The 13,135-nt window shown below is 38.4% G+C and overlaps 1 protein-coding gene across 2 annotated transcripts in view; it reads right to left on the minus strand.

Moving 5' to 3' along the window:
* The window catches only part of tnksa (tankyrase, TRF1-interacting ankyrin-related ADP-ribose polymerase a), a 90,442-nt gene that overhangs the window by 37,497 nt on the left and 39,810 nt on the right, over window positions 1-13,135 (minus strand). For both annotated transcript variants that reach the window (XM_057359502.1, XM_057359501.1), the window contains exon 5: window positions 12,801-12,876. In XM_057359502.1, the coding sequence (XP_057215485.1) occupies window positions 12,801-12,876 (76 nt within the window). The remainder of the gene's footprint in view (window positions 1-12,800; window positions 12,877-13,135) is intronic.

The following is a 13,135-nucleotide window of genomic DNA, read 5'->3' on the forward strand; positions in this document are numbered from 1 at the left end:
CAGATTGCACGTCACTCGTTTTATCTTGCGAGGCAGGAGGCTGCTTCAATTAGATGGCTTATCAGCAGGCCCACACGGAATTCCGCGGAAAACTCTGCAGATTTCCAAAGAATTGGAATGCCAGTCATTGACAAATACCCATGTGCATTGCATGTTATTTGAATTAAAATAGGACTGTGATTATATACACTCTTAAAAAAGGTGCTACAAAAGGTCCTACATAAGGATGGCATAGAAGAACCATTTTTTATCATTTAAAGAACAGTGTGAAACAGAAAGATTCTTCAGATGTTGTGAAGCAACTTTTTTTTAAGAGTGTAAGTGTACTTTTGAAAATGTAAAAATAAAATGCTATGAAACACAAATTATGTGTTATGCCCCCCCAATTTGACAACCACTGCCCTAAACAACCTGTAACTGACAAGAAAGAAGCAAATAATGACACATGCTGTGATGAAACTAAACCCTATCGACGTAAGGCCCATTCACACTAAGGATACCTATAATGTTTTCTTTTAGCATCCACACAAATGTACCATAACAATGTTTATTTCAAGCTTGAATTAAGCAGTTTCTCATTTACTTAACAGTTCTTGGCCACCATTGACTACCATAGTAGGAAAAATTGCTTTAGAAATGTCTTTGTTCTGTTGAACACACAAGAAGGTATTTTGAAGAATGTAGGAATGCAAACAGTTCCGGAGCAGTTTTGACTACCATTGTCATTTGTCCTACTATGGCAGTCAATGGTGACCAAGTATTTTCCAAATATCTTTCTCTGTGTTCATCAGAACAAAGACATTTATACAGATTTGGAACAACTCGAGGGTGAGTTAATGAAGACAAAAATTGTATTTTGGGGTGAACGGTTCCTTTAATTCAACAAACTTTTCCCCACAGGCAGAGGGAGAACAAGTGCTTCCCATTTCTCAACAGTGCCATTCGTATGCACACTTCAGACTAAAATGACTGTTTATATGCATCTACAGATGTACTCCACTTATTTCACAAGCTGTCTATTCTCTCAAAACCAAAGCCAGTCAGGCACAGAACAGGGGATCTGTCTGGAGTAACGCTGGATCCACAGCGTTGAAACCTGGTGCAAAGCAAATCTGCATCCTCTAATTCTTTCTCAAGCCTCTTCCCACATCACTCTCCTCCAGCACACATAATCTTTCAGCTAAAGCCTGCAATATGTTAAAGCAAATGTTATCACAGAATATAAACAGCTCTGTTTCACAATCCCTCCCAGACTAATAATAAACCATTCAATGGATCAATGACCTTCAGTGTGCTGACACAGATGAGAACAGCTCTGTTTCAAACACAGCAATCAGGCAACCGAGGAAATGCAAGAAGAGAATCAAAATGGCATACCAAATTTATAACATATTTTGTATGCAAAAATCAAAATGATAAGAAGTGATAAGTGGGGCTTAATGTAGTACAAATAGAGTATTTTACTTATATATGTGTGTGCTTCGTATTTATATGCAAATTTTAAGGGATAGTTCACCCCAAAATTTAAATTCTGTCATCATTTACTCACCCTCAAGTTGTTCCAAACCTGTATAAATGTCTTTGTTGTTTTGAACACAAATGAAGACATTTGGAAGAATGTCAGCAACTTTCAGTTCTGGGATACCATAGTAGTGAAAATTAAAATGGTAGTCATATGTGCCCCAGAACTGTTTGCTTTCCTAAATCTTCAAAATATCTCATTTTGTGTTCAACAGAACAAAAAAATATATTATTTTTTTTCTATTATGGTGGTCAATGACGTTCCAGAACTAAAAATTGCTAACATTCTTCGAAATATCATCATTTGTGTTCAGGGTGATCTGGGTCTGAAATACTGGCCAGATCTGATAAAAAAAGTAGTGTCCTAAAACAAGTTTACGTACATACAAGGTGTCAAAACACTATTATTTTGTTATAATAGGCACTCATTCTTACCTTACTTCTTGACTGGCTCTCAAATGATTCGTTCGGCAATTCATCCATCTAATCCCCTCCTTTCCGCCAGCCTACTCTGATCTGATTGGCCAGATGGTCTAGTCTGCTATGATTGGTCTACCGCGAACGAGGCTCACGAGCTACAGTGTTTGGGGGAGAAGAGAGAAGTCTTCGCAGGCAGTCCAAGCAAAACGTAGGCAGGGACTATATGTAGTGACGTAAACCCGTGGCGGTTCGCGAATCGGACTAGGGCACGACTCGTTTGCGTGATTCAGAGTCGACTCCCTTTTTTCCAAGGCAATAACTTTGTTATTCATTCACCTTCAGCTTTACAACTTGGCAGACTGCTTACATTCACACACGGCAACATTACACACATGAAATGTAATTTACATGATCTCGTAATATGTACTCTTTAAACAACACCAACCTCCAGCATACACTTAACATATAACAGAACCCTGCTCAAACTTAATCTAGAAAAAAACAAAGCAGCAAGAAAGAGTAAAAACAAGCAGGAAGAAAATGAAAAAGTCAATTGTTCACCCTGGAACAAATGTGACATGATTGATGGGATATGCGGTAGGCAGATGGTAAGTGATTGTTTTTCCCTGAGCCCCTGTAGAAGGCATCTTGATAATGTGCTTCAGTGTGCTGTGTTAATAACGTCCTGCACTTCACAGAGCTCCATCATTTTTAGACCCAGACCGTGCCAAATCAAGTGCTCGGAGTGCTTCCTATTGACACACACACACGAGCAAGCATGGCATTCAATCCATGTTCTGAGATATCTTCAAAGCCAGCCCGTCACTGATGAATTCTTTTCCACCACGAGAGGCCAAGTCATTCATCTCCGCTTTGATTTTACGCTGTATTCTTTGAGCTCAGAGCAGGAGACAAGTTATCTGATCGACCATAGTTAAACAATGCAAGCAGGTGATGGGGCTAATCGGGACAACTATTCGGACGGGTTGATTTCATACTAGAGGTCTAATGTGAATCTGGCTTAAACTGATTATATGTGACCCTGCATGTGAAAAGCAGGCTAAGTCTCAGAATCTAATTATGAAATAATATGCACTAAACCAATCATTTTACTGATTTCAATCTTTGACATGGTCATACTCAGTCAATATTAAAGGTCCTGTGTAAGAAAAATAGTGGCATCTAGCGGTGAGGTTGCAAATTGAAACCAATGGCTCACTCCACCCCTCCCTTTTAAAGCACTACGGTGGCTGACACAGGACTACGATGTTGTCATGTTTCCGCTTCTTTGCCGAAGGAAATATCGTATTTATGAAACGCGCTCTGTAGAGCAGTTTGTCCATTTAGAGCTACTGTAGAAACAACATGGTGTCTTCCATGCAAGGGGACCCGCGGTGATAGAAATAGCTCATTCTAAGGTAATAAAAACATAACGCTTCATTACGTTAGGTCTTTATACACCTCTGAAGACATAGTTATGTATTTTATATTGCATTTCTGTCAATAGATCCTCCAAAAAAATACACACTGGGCCTTTAAAGATATCCCAGTTACATACATTGTTGATGTTTATGTATAAAACTGTAAATCACAGTAAATAGCTGTTTTGCCTTGTAGTAAATTTTCACAGACTGGGTCACATATAACTCAGCCAGTTTGGTTAGTCTGAAATAAAACAGCAAAAAAATTACATTCTTTATCTAAATCTTGGTTTCCAAGAAAAAAGTAAATGCACAATAAAAGAAGATAAATGACCTGCTAAGCAAAAGTTATTAAGGCTTGTTTTCTGAAAACCTAATGCATATATTAAAAGGTACTGAATACAAATGTATTATGATTTGTGGCACCGGCAGATTTTTTTCATTTGATTTCAGCATAAACATGCAAAAACAAATGAGAAAAAGCTGGCAGTCGCAACACATACTTTGCATTCTCGAAAAACACAAGTCATTTAATCTTGTTTTAGGAATGTTTTGATTTTTTTTAGGAAAAAACAAGACAAAGATATTTGTTTAAACTATGACTCATTTTCGACGTAAAAACAAAGTGTAAACCTGACATAAAGATGCACTTTGCTTAAACGTAGTATCATTACCATTGCCATATGTGCGCAATGCAGCAAAATATTTCAGACGTCTGCCGTTTCTAAGAGCTGGTTTTAATCAGTCTGACCAACTGAGCAAAAAACACTTCAAAACATGCCCCAGGGTCAAGATTCTTCTATTTTATTTAGCGTCCGTTCTGTATCTGCTGATAGTTGAGTGTTCTCTCACATTTTGATGAAAAGCCTGTCCACTCAAAATGCCCTTCCTATGAAACACGGCAACACAAAGAGCTTCTCCGGCTAAGATGAAGCTCGGCTTTTTAGTGTGTCCTTAAACGCATCATGATGAGCAGTGTCTATGTCTCCACGGATGCTCTTTTTTCCAGATGGGAGACTAATGACTTGTCTTTCAGACAGGTAAAACTATAGCAGCACTCCCTCACGGTCGCTCGCGGCCAAATCACTGTCTCTTTAAGTGACTCAACTCCCTCACAGCCCAATAAATGAACCCTTTAAAAGAGCCGTGAGACACCAGCCGGCTCCGTGCCCTCGGTCCCCCTGGCCGTTCGATAGCATCGCTAAGTTCTGGAGGCGTTGATAAGGAGATTATACTTGTCCCTGTGGGGCACAAGATGTGCTTCCATCCCTGACCCTCCACCAGCCTCCTCTGGGGAAAACACACGCCACCTCGTTCAGTTCCCACTGAGCCAGGTGTGGATCCAAATGATGTTATTGATTCTCATTAGCGGCCTTAGGTCAAACCGTAGTGGTTGATCTTAATGGGGAGCAGTTCTGGGCAGTGCCGCGTCGACACGCGAGAGATGCTTGGGTCGGTGAGAGGTTCAGGGCTAATGAGGAGTCTCACAATGCAATGGACAAATAAGTAGGACTTGGCCACTCGCACATCTCATTACCCATTAGCCACTGCTTACACGTCACATGCGCGCGCACAATTCCAGCACCTGTAGTAAAGTACATTTTAGAGCAGTTTTTATCGCAGTAGGTTTAACCTTTAATTGTTTAATATGCAGCATCTTTGGAGTTTAAAATATTGTAGAATGTACGCAAGGTTGACCTGGTTGCAAAGTTGAATGCAACGTAACAAGCCATCTGCCACGAAAGATAATCCAAGCTGGATATAAACACCAGAGATGAGGCTTCAAAAATAAGAGGTTCTGTTCACAAGAGCTAGATAGATAAAAGCGGAACAGAATTAATCAAAACGGTAGACTGAACACAATAACAAAAATAAACACATAAATAAAACATATGAAACAATCAAAACAATTTGAGGGACCCAGCACAAAAATGTAAAAATGTAAGAAAATTCCGTCAGTATTTACTCACCCTCAACACACAAGAACTTCTATTATATGGACACAAAACCAATGCAAGTCGATGCGTACCGTCATTTCTCAGTTTTAAACATTCTTCAAAATATCTTCTTTTGTGTTTGGCAGAAAAAAAGAAAGCAAACAGGTTTAACATGACAAGAGGGTGAATAAATGATGACAGACGTTTTATTTTTGGGTGAACTATCATATCAGTAAGACTGGTGGTCTGTTTCCTCACTCAAGGCTTTAAAGACAACAGCTAACATTCTTCCTTCAGATGGTCACGGTTCTGTGGGGCACAGGCAGGCAAAAGCCCAATTTCAATAAGCTATCAGTTATTTATCATCATGAGAAATAGGTGTGAGCGTGTGAACAGACTAAAATGCGTGTGTCTCGCGGTGAATGCGTGAGTCTTGAGAGCCCTGTAACATGAATAGAGTTTAGCGGACTGTGCGTCAGTATTAACGTTCCGTGGGGAAATGCAGCGCTCCGTGTGTACTGTAGTTAAATGGATTAAACAAAGCTTCGAGGCAACAAAAATTGCCTCGATGATTTTTCTTATATTCGAATTACTCGAGTAACTCGAGGAATCGTTTCAGCCCTAATCGCATGAGAGTATGTCACACAGGCCACAAACTCATAAAATTTTAAAGAACATTGAAAGAAAATGTATCTGTAATAACACCAACAACTGAGAAACAGCAAATAAGAGATAGTTGAAAATGAACTGTGGTAGTAAATCTAACAGCTACACTTCTGACGATTGCTGCCTTGAGACCGATTTAATCTGAGCCATAAACTGAAGAATAGAACTGTCAAGACCTTTGCCTCCTACGCTACTTGAAGACATTGTGGAAAAACTGAAAATAGAATGGAATACACCAAAGAAAAAAGCACGTAGTAAGCACTGCAGACTTATTCTCAAAGAATCTAGCTCTTACACCATGTCTTCTCCACACCAGACAATACGCAACTTAAAAATGTTATCTTTTTTATGTTATTGACAGTTTTTGTTCGCACCAGCCGTGACACTGATATGTGACAAGCTACAATGGTTTCGATATAACAAATGTTTTTTTTATTTCAAGCGTCATATGTCTGGTATGGACACAATGCTATATTTAAGGTACCAACAGAATACCTCATTTAATTCCAATCTGTTACGGAAAAACCACATTGTAGCATTAACCTTGCGGCGAATCTCTCATGTTTCATTTAACTGAGCATTACACCAGCCAGTATTCAGGATGATGGGAGAGATCTCAGTCTGTATGGCAGAGATGAGATGTTTACCAGCGGAGAGGGCTGCATGCTCTCTCATCATCACCTCTCATTAGGATGGATGTTGAAAGAGGTACAAGCCTGTAGGGTCACGCTGTTACACTAAATGGATGTCCAAAAATAACCAAACATAGTGCTTTCCAATTTGCTTCCCCATTAAAAAGCTATTCGAGTCCGCTAACTATTCTATAAAATGCAAGATATGGGTTTCACATGGAATGGAAAAACACAACGGCAAAATCAATATTATTTTACAAGTGATGTGCCCTGTGCAGTCCAATAAGTGTGTGGAAAACAGCAAGCAATAAACTGAGAGCCCAGGGCCATCTGTTACAGCGTTCAGGGTTCAACGTGATGGCTGCTGAGGCAAACATATAATTATGAAATGAAAAGCGCTTCACTTGTATCACAAAATGCGAAGTAGGGTGTCACGCCAATGATATCCGTGCCGAAGACACTTACGCTTTTCGGCCGAGTGGAGAGGCAGATGTAACGCTTCCACTTTTTGACTAGTTAAAGCTCAGCAGTAGGGTGGATAACGTTCTTGTATTCTAGCAAAGATTATAACAAGATGTTGCAGTTCTAGTACTTTTTCTGGTGTAAAGTTCAAAGCTTAAAGCGATAGTTCATCCAAAAATGAAAACTCTGTCATCATTTACTTTGTTCCAATGAACACAGAGAAAGATATTTGGAAGAATGTTACCAATTTTCAGTTCTGGGACATCATCCACTACCATCGTTTTTAGCAATAACCAGTTTTTAGCTGGTTATAACTGGTGTGTTTTATGTCATAGAATAAAACGTGAAAATATTTAGAGGTTTTGTTAAACACAAACCTTATTTTAGACATGTAACCAAAAAGCCATTCAAAAAAACCCATTGACTTTGGGGCTATGGAACAGCTATAATGCTAACCCGCTTCCGGGTTTTGCATACAAAAATACGTCATCTCTGCAATACTCTATACAAACTTTAATTTGAGCTTATGAAACAACATTTATGGTACGGTTGAAATGTTTGTCAAAAATGCTTTATTTATCAAAAATGTTATTGTTACTTTTACCAGAGATTTTGGATATATCTATATTCCCTCATTTAAGTATATAGGAATAAGTCTCTGACTGAAATAACTGCCTGGAGGTGTCGCAAATATGGCCGCCTAGTGGGATGACGTCCCTAAAGCGACTTTGTCATAATGCTTACAGATTCTGACGTGGAATCAAAGGCAGCCACTGTGACGTGCAGTGTGCTGTGGCTACAGCAGTGGACCTGCTGGGTCCACCATCACCAGCATATGGTGTTTTTGCTTACGGATGCCAAACGGGACGAAAAACAACCTGCTTGATTGGTTGTGGTATAATGACACAACGGCACAATAAAAACTACAGTATTGGAAACAGTGTAGCCAACGCAAACATCCCACACCTTGAAACAGAGAAATGAGGTTTTCGATGCTTTCTGAAGAAAAGTCCAAGGCAAATGTCAGCATGCTATTACAAGGAGTGAGAAAATTTAGATAAAAAATCACTCATCACAAAACACTGCTTGGCAGAGAGATGTGAAGACAGAAGACCAAGCCAGGCTTCTCTGTCTGAGCACAGAATACATCATTCAACCATATGGGGGGTTTGGCTGTGGTCCAGCTAAAATCTGCTGGATGGGGGTGTTTGTGGAGGAAGGTTCTGTCTCTAAACAGTGCCGGCGGACGCTGTAACTCAAATCACTTATTTCATGGTTGCAGCTCGAGTATCAGGTGGATGAAATGGGCTATGAAATTAAAGGGACAGAGCCCTAAATAATATGCTTCTTCCACCTCACAACAATTTTTCAAGGTCTTTCACCTCAGCATCAATCTGCGGTTACTGTACAACGAGTCCCACAGCGCCAGAGCCAGACCTTTCCTTAAATGGCGGAAAAATCACTAGTATATGTCATTTTGGACATGTAAATCTTTGCTTTTGTGTGGCTTTAAAAAATAGCGCTGTGAAATTATACCTAACTAATAAACATGGTGTTGAAAAAACACTAACCAATAAAATGTTGCCAGTCCAAGAGAAATAAGTATCGATCAGCTCGAATTATTTCCTCGGCGGATGTAGTGCAAGTGGAAGTTGCATATGGCAAGACTTGCAATGAGGATTTTAGTCTACGCTTGCCATCAGATGGTGAGTGAATGAACTGTGGGCGATATGTGGGCATGATGCCATCTGATATTAAAGCACTGTATTGACAGCTAGACAACAGAGACAGTATCTCCTTGGATCTGTAGATGAAGGGATCCTCCGGACAAACAAAGGATTAAGGGTTTTTCAACAGCAATTGCTCTTTTAGTGTTTCTCTGTGTCTAATTAAGTGCTGAAGCGAGGTTTCTCTGGTGTATTCACAAGCTACATTGGTAGGACATTGGCATGATTCAAGGACAAACGTGCCGTGCCGTATAGCTGCTATTGACATTACATTACTGAAGCCGTCTAGAAAAGCAAACCAGCCAACTAAAGCAGATGAGCCCCATAGAAGCACTTTTTCATTAAGGCCGAATTGAAGATTATACCGGGTACAATGCACATGCCAGCTGTTTGTGTCTAAACATCATCGTGGTGATTGTAAAACCATCTCTTGAAGTGAAACATATTAAAGACAAAATGAAATGACAATCTACGCTTTCAGTTAAATCCATTGAGATTAGAGTCAAGAGGGTTTTACATGACATGATATCATTTGTTTACTAACGGCCCAATGTCAGATGGAACAAGCACTCTCTCAGATAACTAAAGCCCATTGTTATGAAGGTGATGAGCATTAGACTATCGCTGAGGTCAGCTAACACGGTAAAAAGGGATATGGGTCGCAAGAGCCCGTGGGTCGATGAAATCCAATCTCAGACACATCCTTACTGAGCTCACACTCCTCTCACCTGTTTTAAGCTGAATCGAGACCTTGTTAAGGAAGTTGAGGAATGAATTTCAATCTAGGCTGTTTTAAAACATATATGAATCTCAAAACAGCGTTTGCCGAAATGAAAGATCAACATTCTGATGAAAAGGAAGATGTTGATGTTGTGATATGAATTTTGTAAAATAAACAGCTGCGAGTAGCTTTGATACGTCTGTGTTTCAGTGGAGTGCTTTATATAAATTAAAAATTTCAGTCGGTTGGAAATTGGCTGCATTACTCTTGGCTGCATTACTCTTTTACCACTTCCATATATCTGAAATATGGTATGTACCATTTTTAATGGTACTTAATTAATTGGTCTGTTTAATATTTTAACATGTGACATTAGAGAGCAAACATACTTACAAAAGGTTCTGTTATGAGCCAAATGTGTGAAATATTTACACAATTAGCCATCATACTAGTCTTAAAAGCAAAGATACAATGCACACAATACAAATATAGTAAATAATAACTAATAACTATTGCACTGTGCACAGCATGGTATTTGTTAAAATCAAGCAGACTGTCCCAAAAAGGTTTAACAAAAAAAACCAGTTCAAACCAAAAACTGTACAAATAAGAAACTGCAAATCAAACAGAAGTAAAAAAATAGTCACAAAAGCTACAAAGACATTATAAGAAAAAATTTGTTCTGTCAAATCGATTAAACGTCATTAATCGTTTCCAAAATAAATGGTTGTGTTTATATAATATATATGTGTGTGTGTTGTGTATATCTTTTATGTATATATAAATGGATGCACATACATGTCTAAATTACAAATATTTACATAAAAAAATATATAAATGTTAAATATGCTAAATATAATCTATATTATGTACAAATATAAAAATGTAGTATACATATTTCTTTAATATATGCATATGTTTGTATATTTATATAAACATACATTTATCTTGGAATCGAAAAACCTGAGCTACCATGCTGCACTCAAATCTCAGTAGATGCGTTACTATACACATTTATATTAGAGCTGTCAAACAATTAATCGTAATTAATCGCATCCAAAATAAAAGTTTGTGTTTACATAATATATGTGTGTACTGTGAATATTAATTTTGTATTAATAAACACATACACGTATACATATTTAGGAAATATTTGTATATAATAAATCTATATGTTATATAAACCCTGCTGAAACCGAGCTGGCTGCGATAATGCAAGGTATCGATTATTTTATTGATGCGTAGCTTGTCCGTGAAGCACGGCTCTGGGATCAGTAGGAAATGCTGCTCGATCTTAAACGCAGTGCGAGTTTGAGTCACTTATAACGTGCATTTAAAAAAGCAACACCGTCAAACATGATCATCATTATAAATATACTTTATTATCATGAAAATACCTGAGGAGGCTTGAGGATCAGTGATAAAAACATGTCCTTGGGCATTTCCTAGAACTACTTGTGTTATGGTCTTCTTCTGTAGTGCGTATTTGGAGTTTCTGCACGAGAGTGCCCTCTGGCTTTCGGATGCAGCAGCATTTTACCGTACTTCACTCACAAGTTGTGCATAAATCACGTGGTATATATTTTCGGTTAACCGGGCAGATGTCTAATATGCATGTATGTGTGTATTTTAATAAATACAAAAATGAATATGCACAGTACACAGACATATATTATGTAAACACAAACTTTTATTCTAGATGCGATTAATCGTTTGACACCCCTAATTTATATTATATACTATCAAATATTACTGTTTAAATGTACTGTCTGTCTGACATAAAAAAAATTGTACCTGCCTGAAAAGAAAAATCCACTTTTTGTACAATGAGCAAACAAAATGTCTAGGCCTGTAAACACAAACAACCGTGATGTGTAAATCCAGGTTAACGCTGAATAAAGTTATATACAGCATCATTCTGAATGTCCCCATATTCTGTGTATGAATATCTAAATGATCATTTTCAGATCTTATTCAGAAATGACATATCACTGTAGAGTGCAGATCTGGAGCCAGACTCCACTCAAAATGTTTGCAAAAGCCGAAGAAAAATAACATTTTGCAGCGCAGGCTTGGGAAATCAGTCAATATTCAATAAATATGCATGAAGGCGACAGGCGAAACTGTCTGCGAGTAATTCCTCTAAATCAAGCGCTTGAACTCACAGAGAGATTAGAACACTTCTGCAACAGTACTGCTGCTCTCCTGTCCTGTGACATAAACAATGACATAAACATTAATGCAAAGGGGACTTTAAACAAAGTCGAGCATCTGCCACTGACAAAATGTCAGGCATACAATGTAGGAGAAGCTTTTAAATAAAGATAAATCAGGTATGTGACTACACCTTACTTATTCTGTATGCATGACTGAACTAACAAGGTAGCGTCAATTTAAAACCACTGAGCATAGACTGAGGTCTAGATTAGTAATTCTGTAGCAAACATATTGCAATAGATCTTCAAAAAATCCTGAGGGTTTGCTTGCTTTAATCTTGGAACCAACGCAGGCTGTCTCTGTGCAACATGGAAATTATATTTCTTTGAACCTCAAAGTAAAATTTGGATTCCTGAATTTACCACACAAGAGCGACAACACAAACCAGTCTAACTAAATGGCAAACGCACATAAACAACTTGAGTCAAGTGATACACTCGATAAAAAAAGAGCAAATGAATAAAAATCCAGAGTGACGCTCCACTATTCGCTTTAAAGGGATAGTTCACCCTAAAAATGAAATGCTGTCATTGACTCACCTTATTGTCATTTCAAAGAATGTTGGTAACTGAACAACAGCGGTACCCATTGGTTTTGTGTCCATACAATAGTGAATGGGTACCGCCGTTGTTCGGTTAACAACATTCTTTAAAATATGTTCTTCTGTGTTGTGCAGAGTAAAGAAAGTCATGTACAGTAGGTTTGAAATGATAAGAGGGTGAGTAAATGATGACAGAACTTTCCATTTTTGGGCGAACTATCCCTTTAAACTCAGCTCTCCACATTCACTTGAACAATGAAATATTATAAATCTCTTCAAAATGTATTTCCAAACACGTTCCCTTCTTCCCACTATGGCGCTTAACGGACGCCATATTTAATGTAACACAACAAAAACAAGGCTATACGTCTATGTAAAGAGCTCTACTGGGACAATACAACCTAACATACGATCCAACAATCTGTATTTTAGTTCTATGTCTGTAAAATATGTCATCAAACTGAGATTCAGAGAATATGACTGTTCTATATACACCAGCAGCGGTCAACAGTGATAGTGCGGCTAGAGTTCTTACCTTACGACCGTCGCTGGCGTGGCAGTTGACGTTCAACGGCGTGAGCAGAGCCATGAGCTTCTCTTCATTTCCGCTCCTGAAGCAAAGCAGCAGTATTTTAAAGAACATGAGGGAATAGTAAAAGAAACAGCGAACACAGTGAATTTCACAGGGAAGATGAGGGCTGAAGAAGAAAAGGATAAAGGGCAAGGTGGGGGGAATAAAATTCATAGTCGGGAGAGAAAGGGAGTGCAAGATGAACAACATCTGTCAGAGGTTTCCTTAGTGGAACCAAAACCAACAACCTTCAACATAATTTGTCCGGCCAAATAGCATTAAATTTCTATAAAAGATTG

Source organism: Triplophysa rosa, linkage group LG19, assembly GCF_024868665.1.
Source record: "Triplophysa rosa linkage group LG19, Trosa_1v2, whole genome shotgun sequence".
In the NCBI taxonomy this organism is placed as follows: Eukaryota; Metazoa; Chordata; class Actinopteri; order Cypriniformes; family Nemacheilidae; genus Triplophysa; species Triplophysa rosa.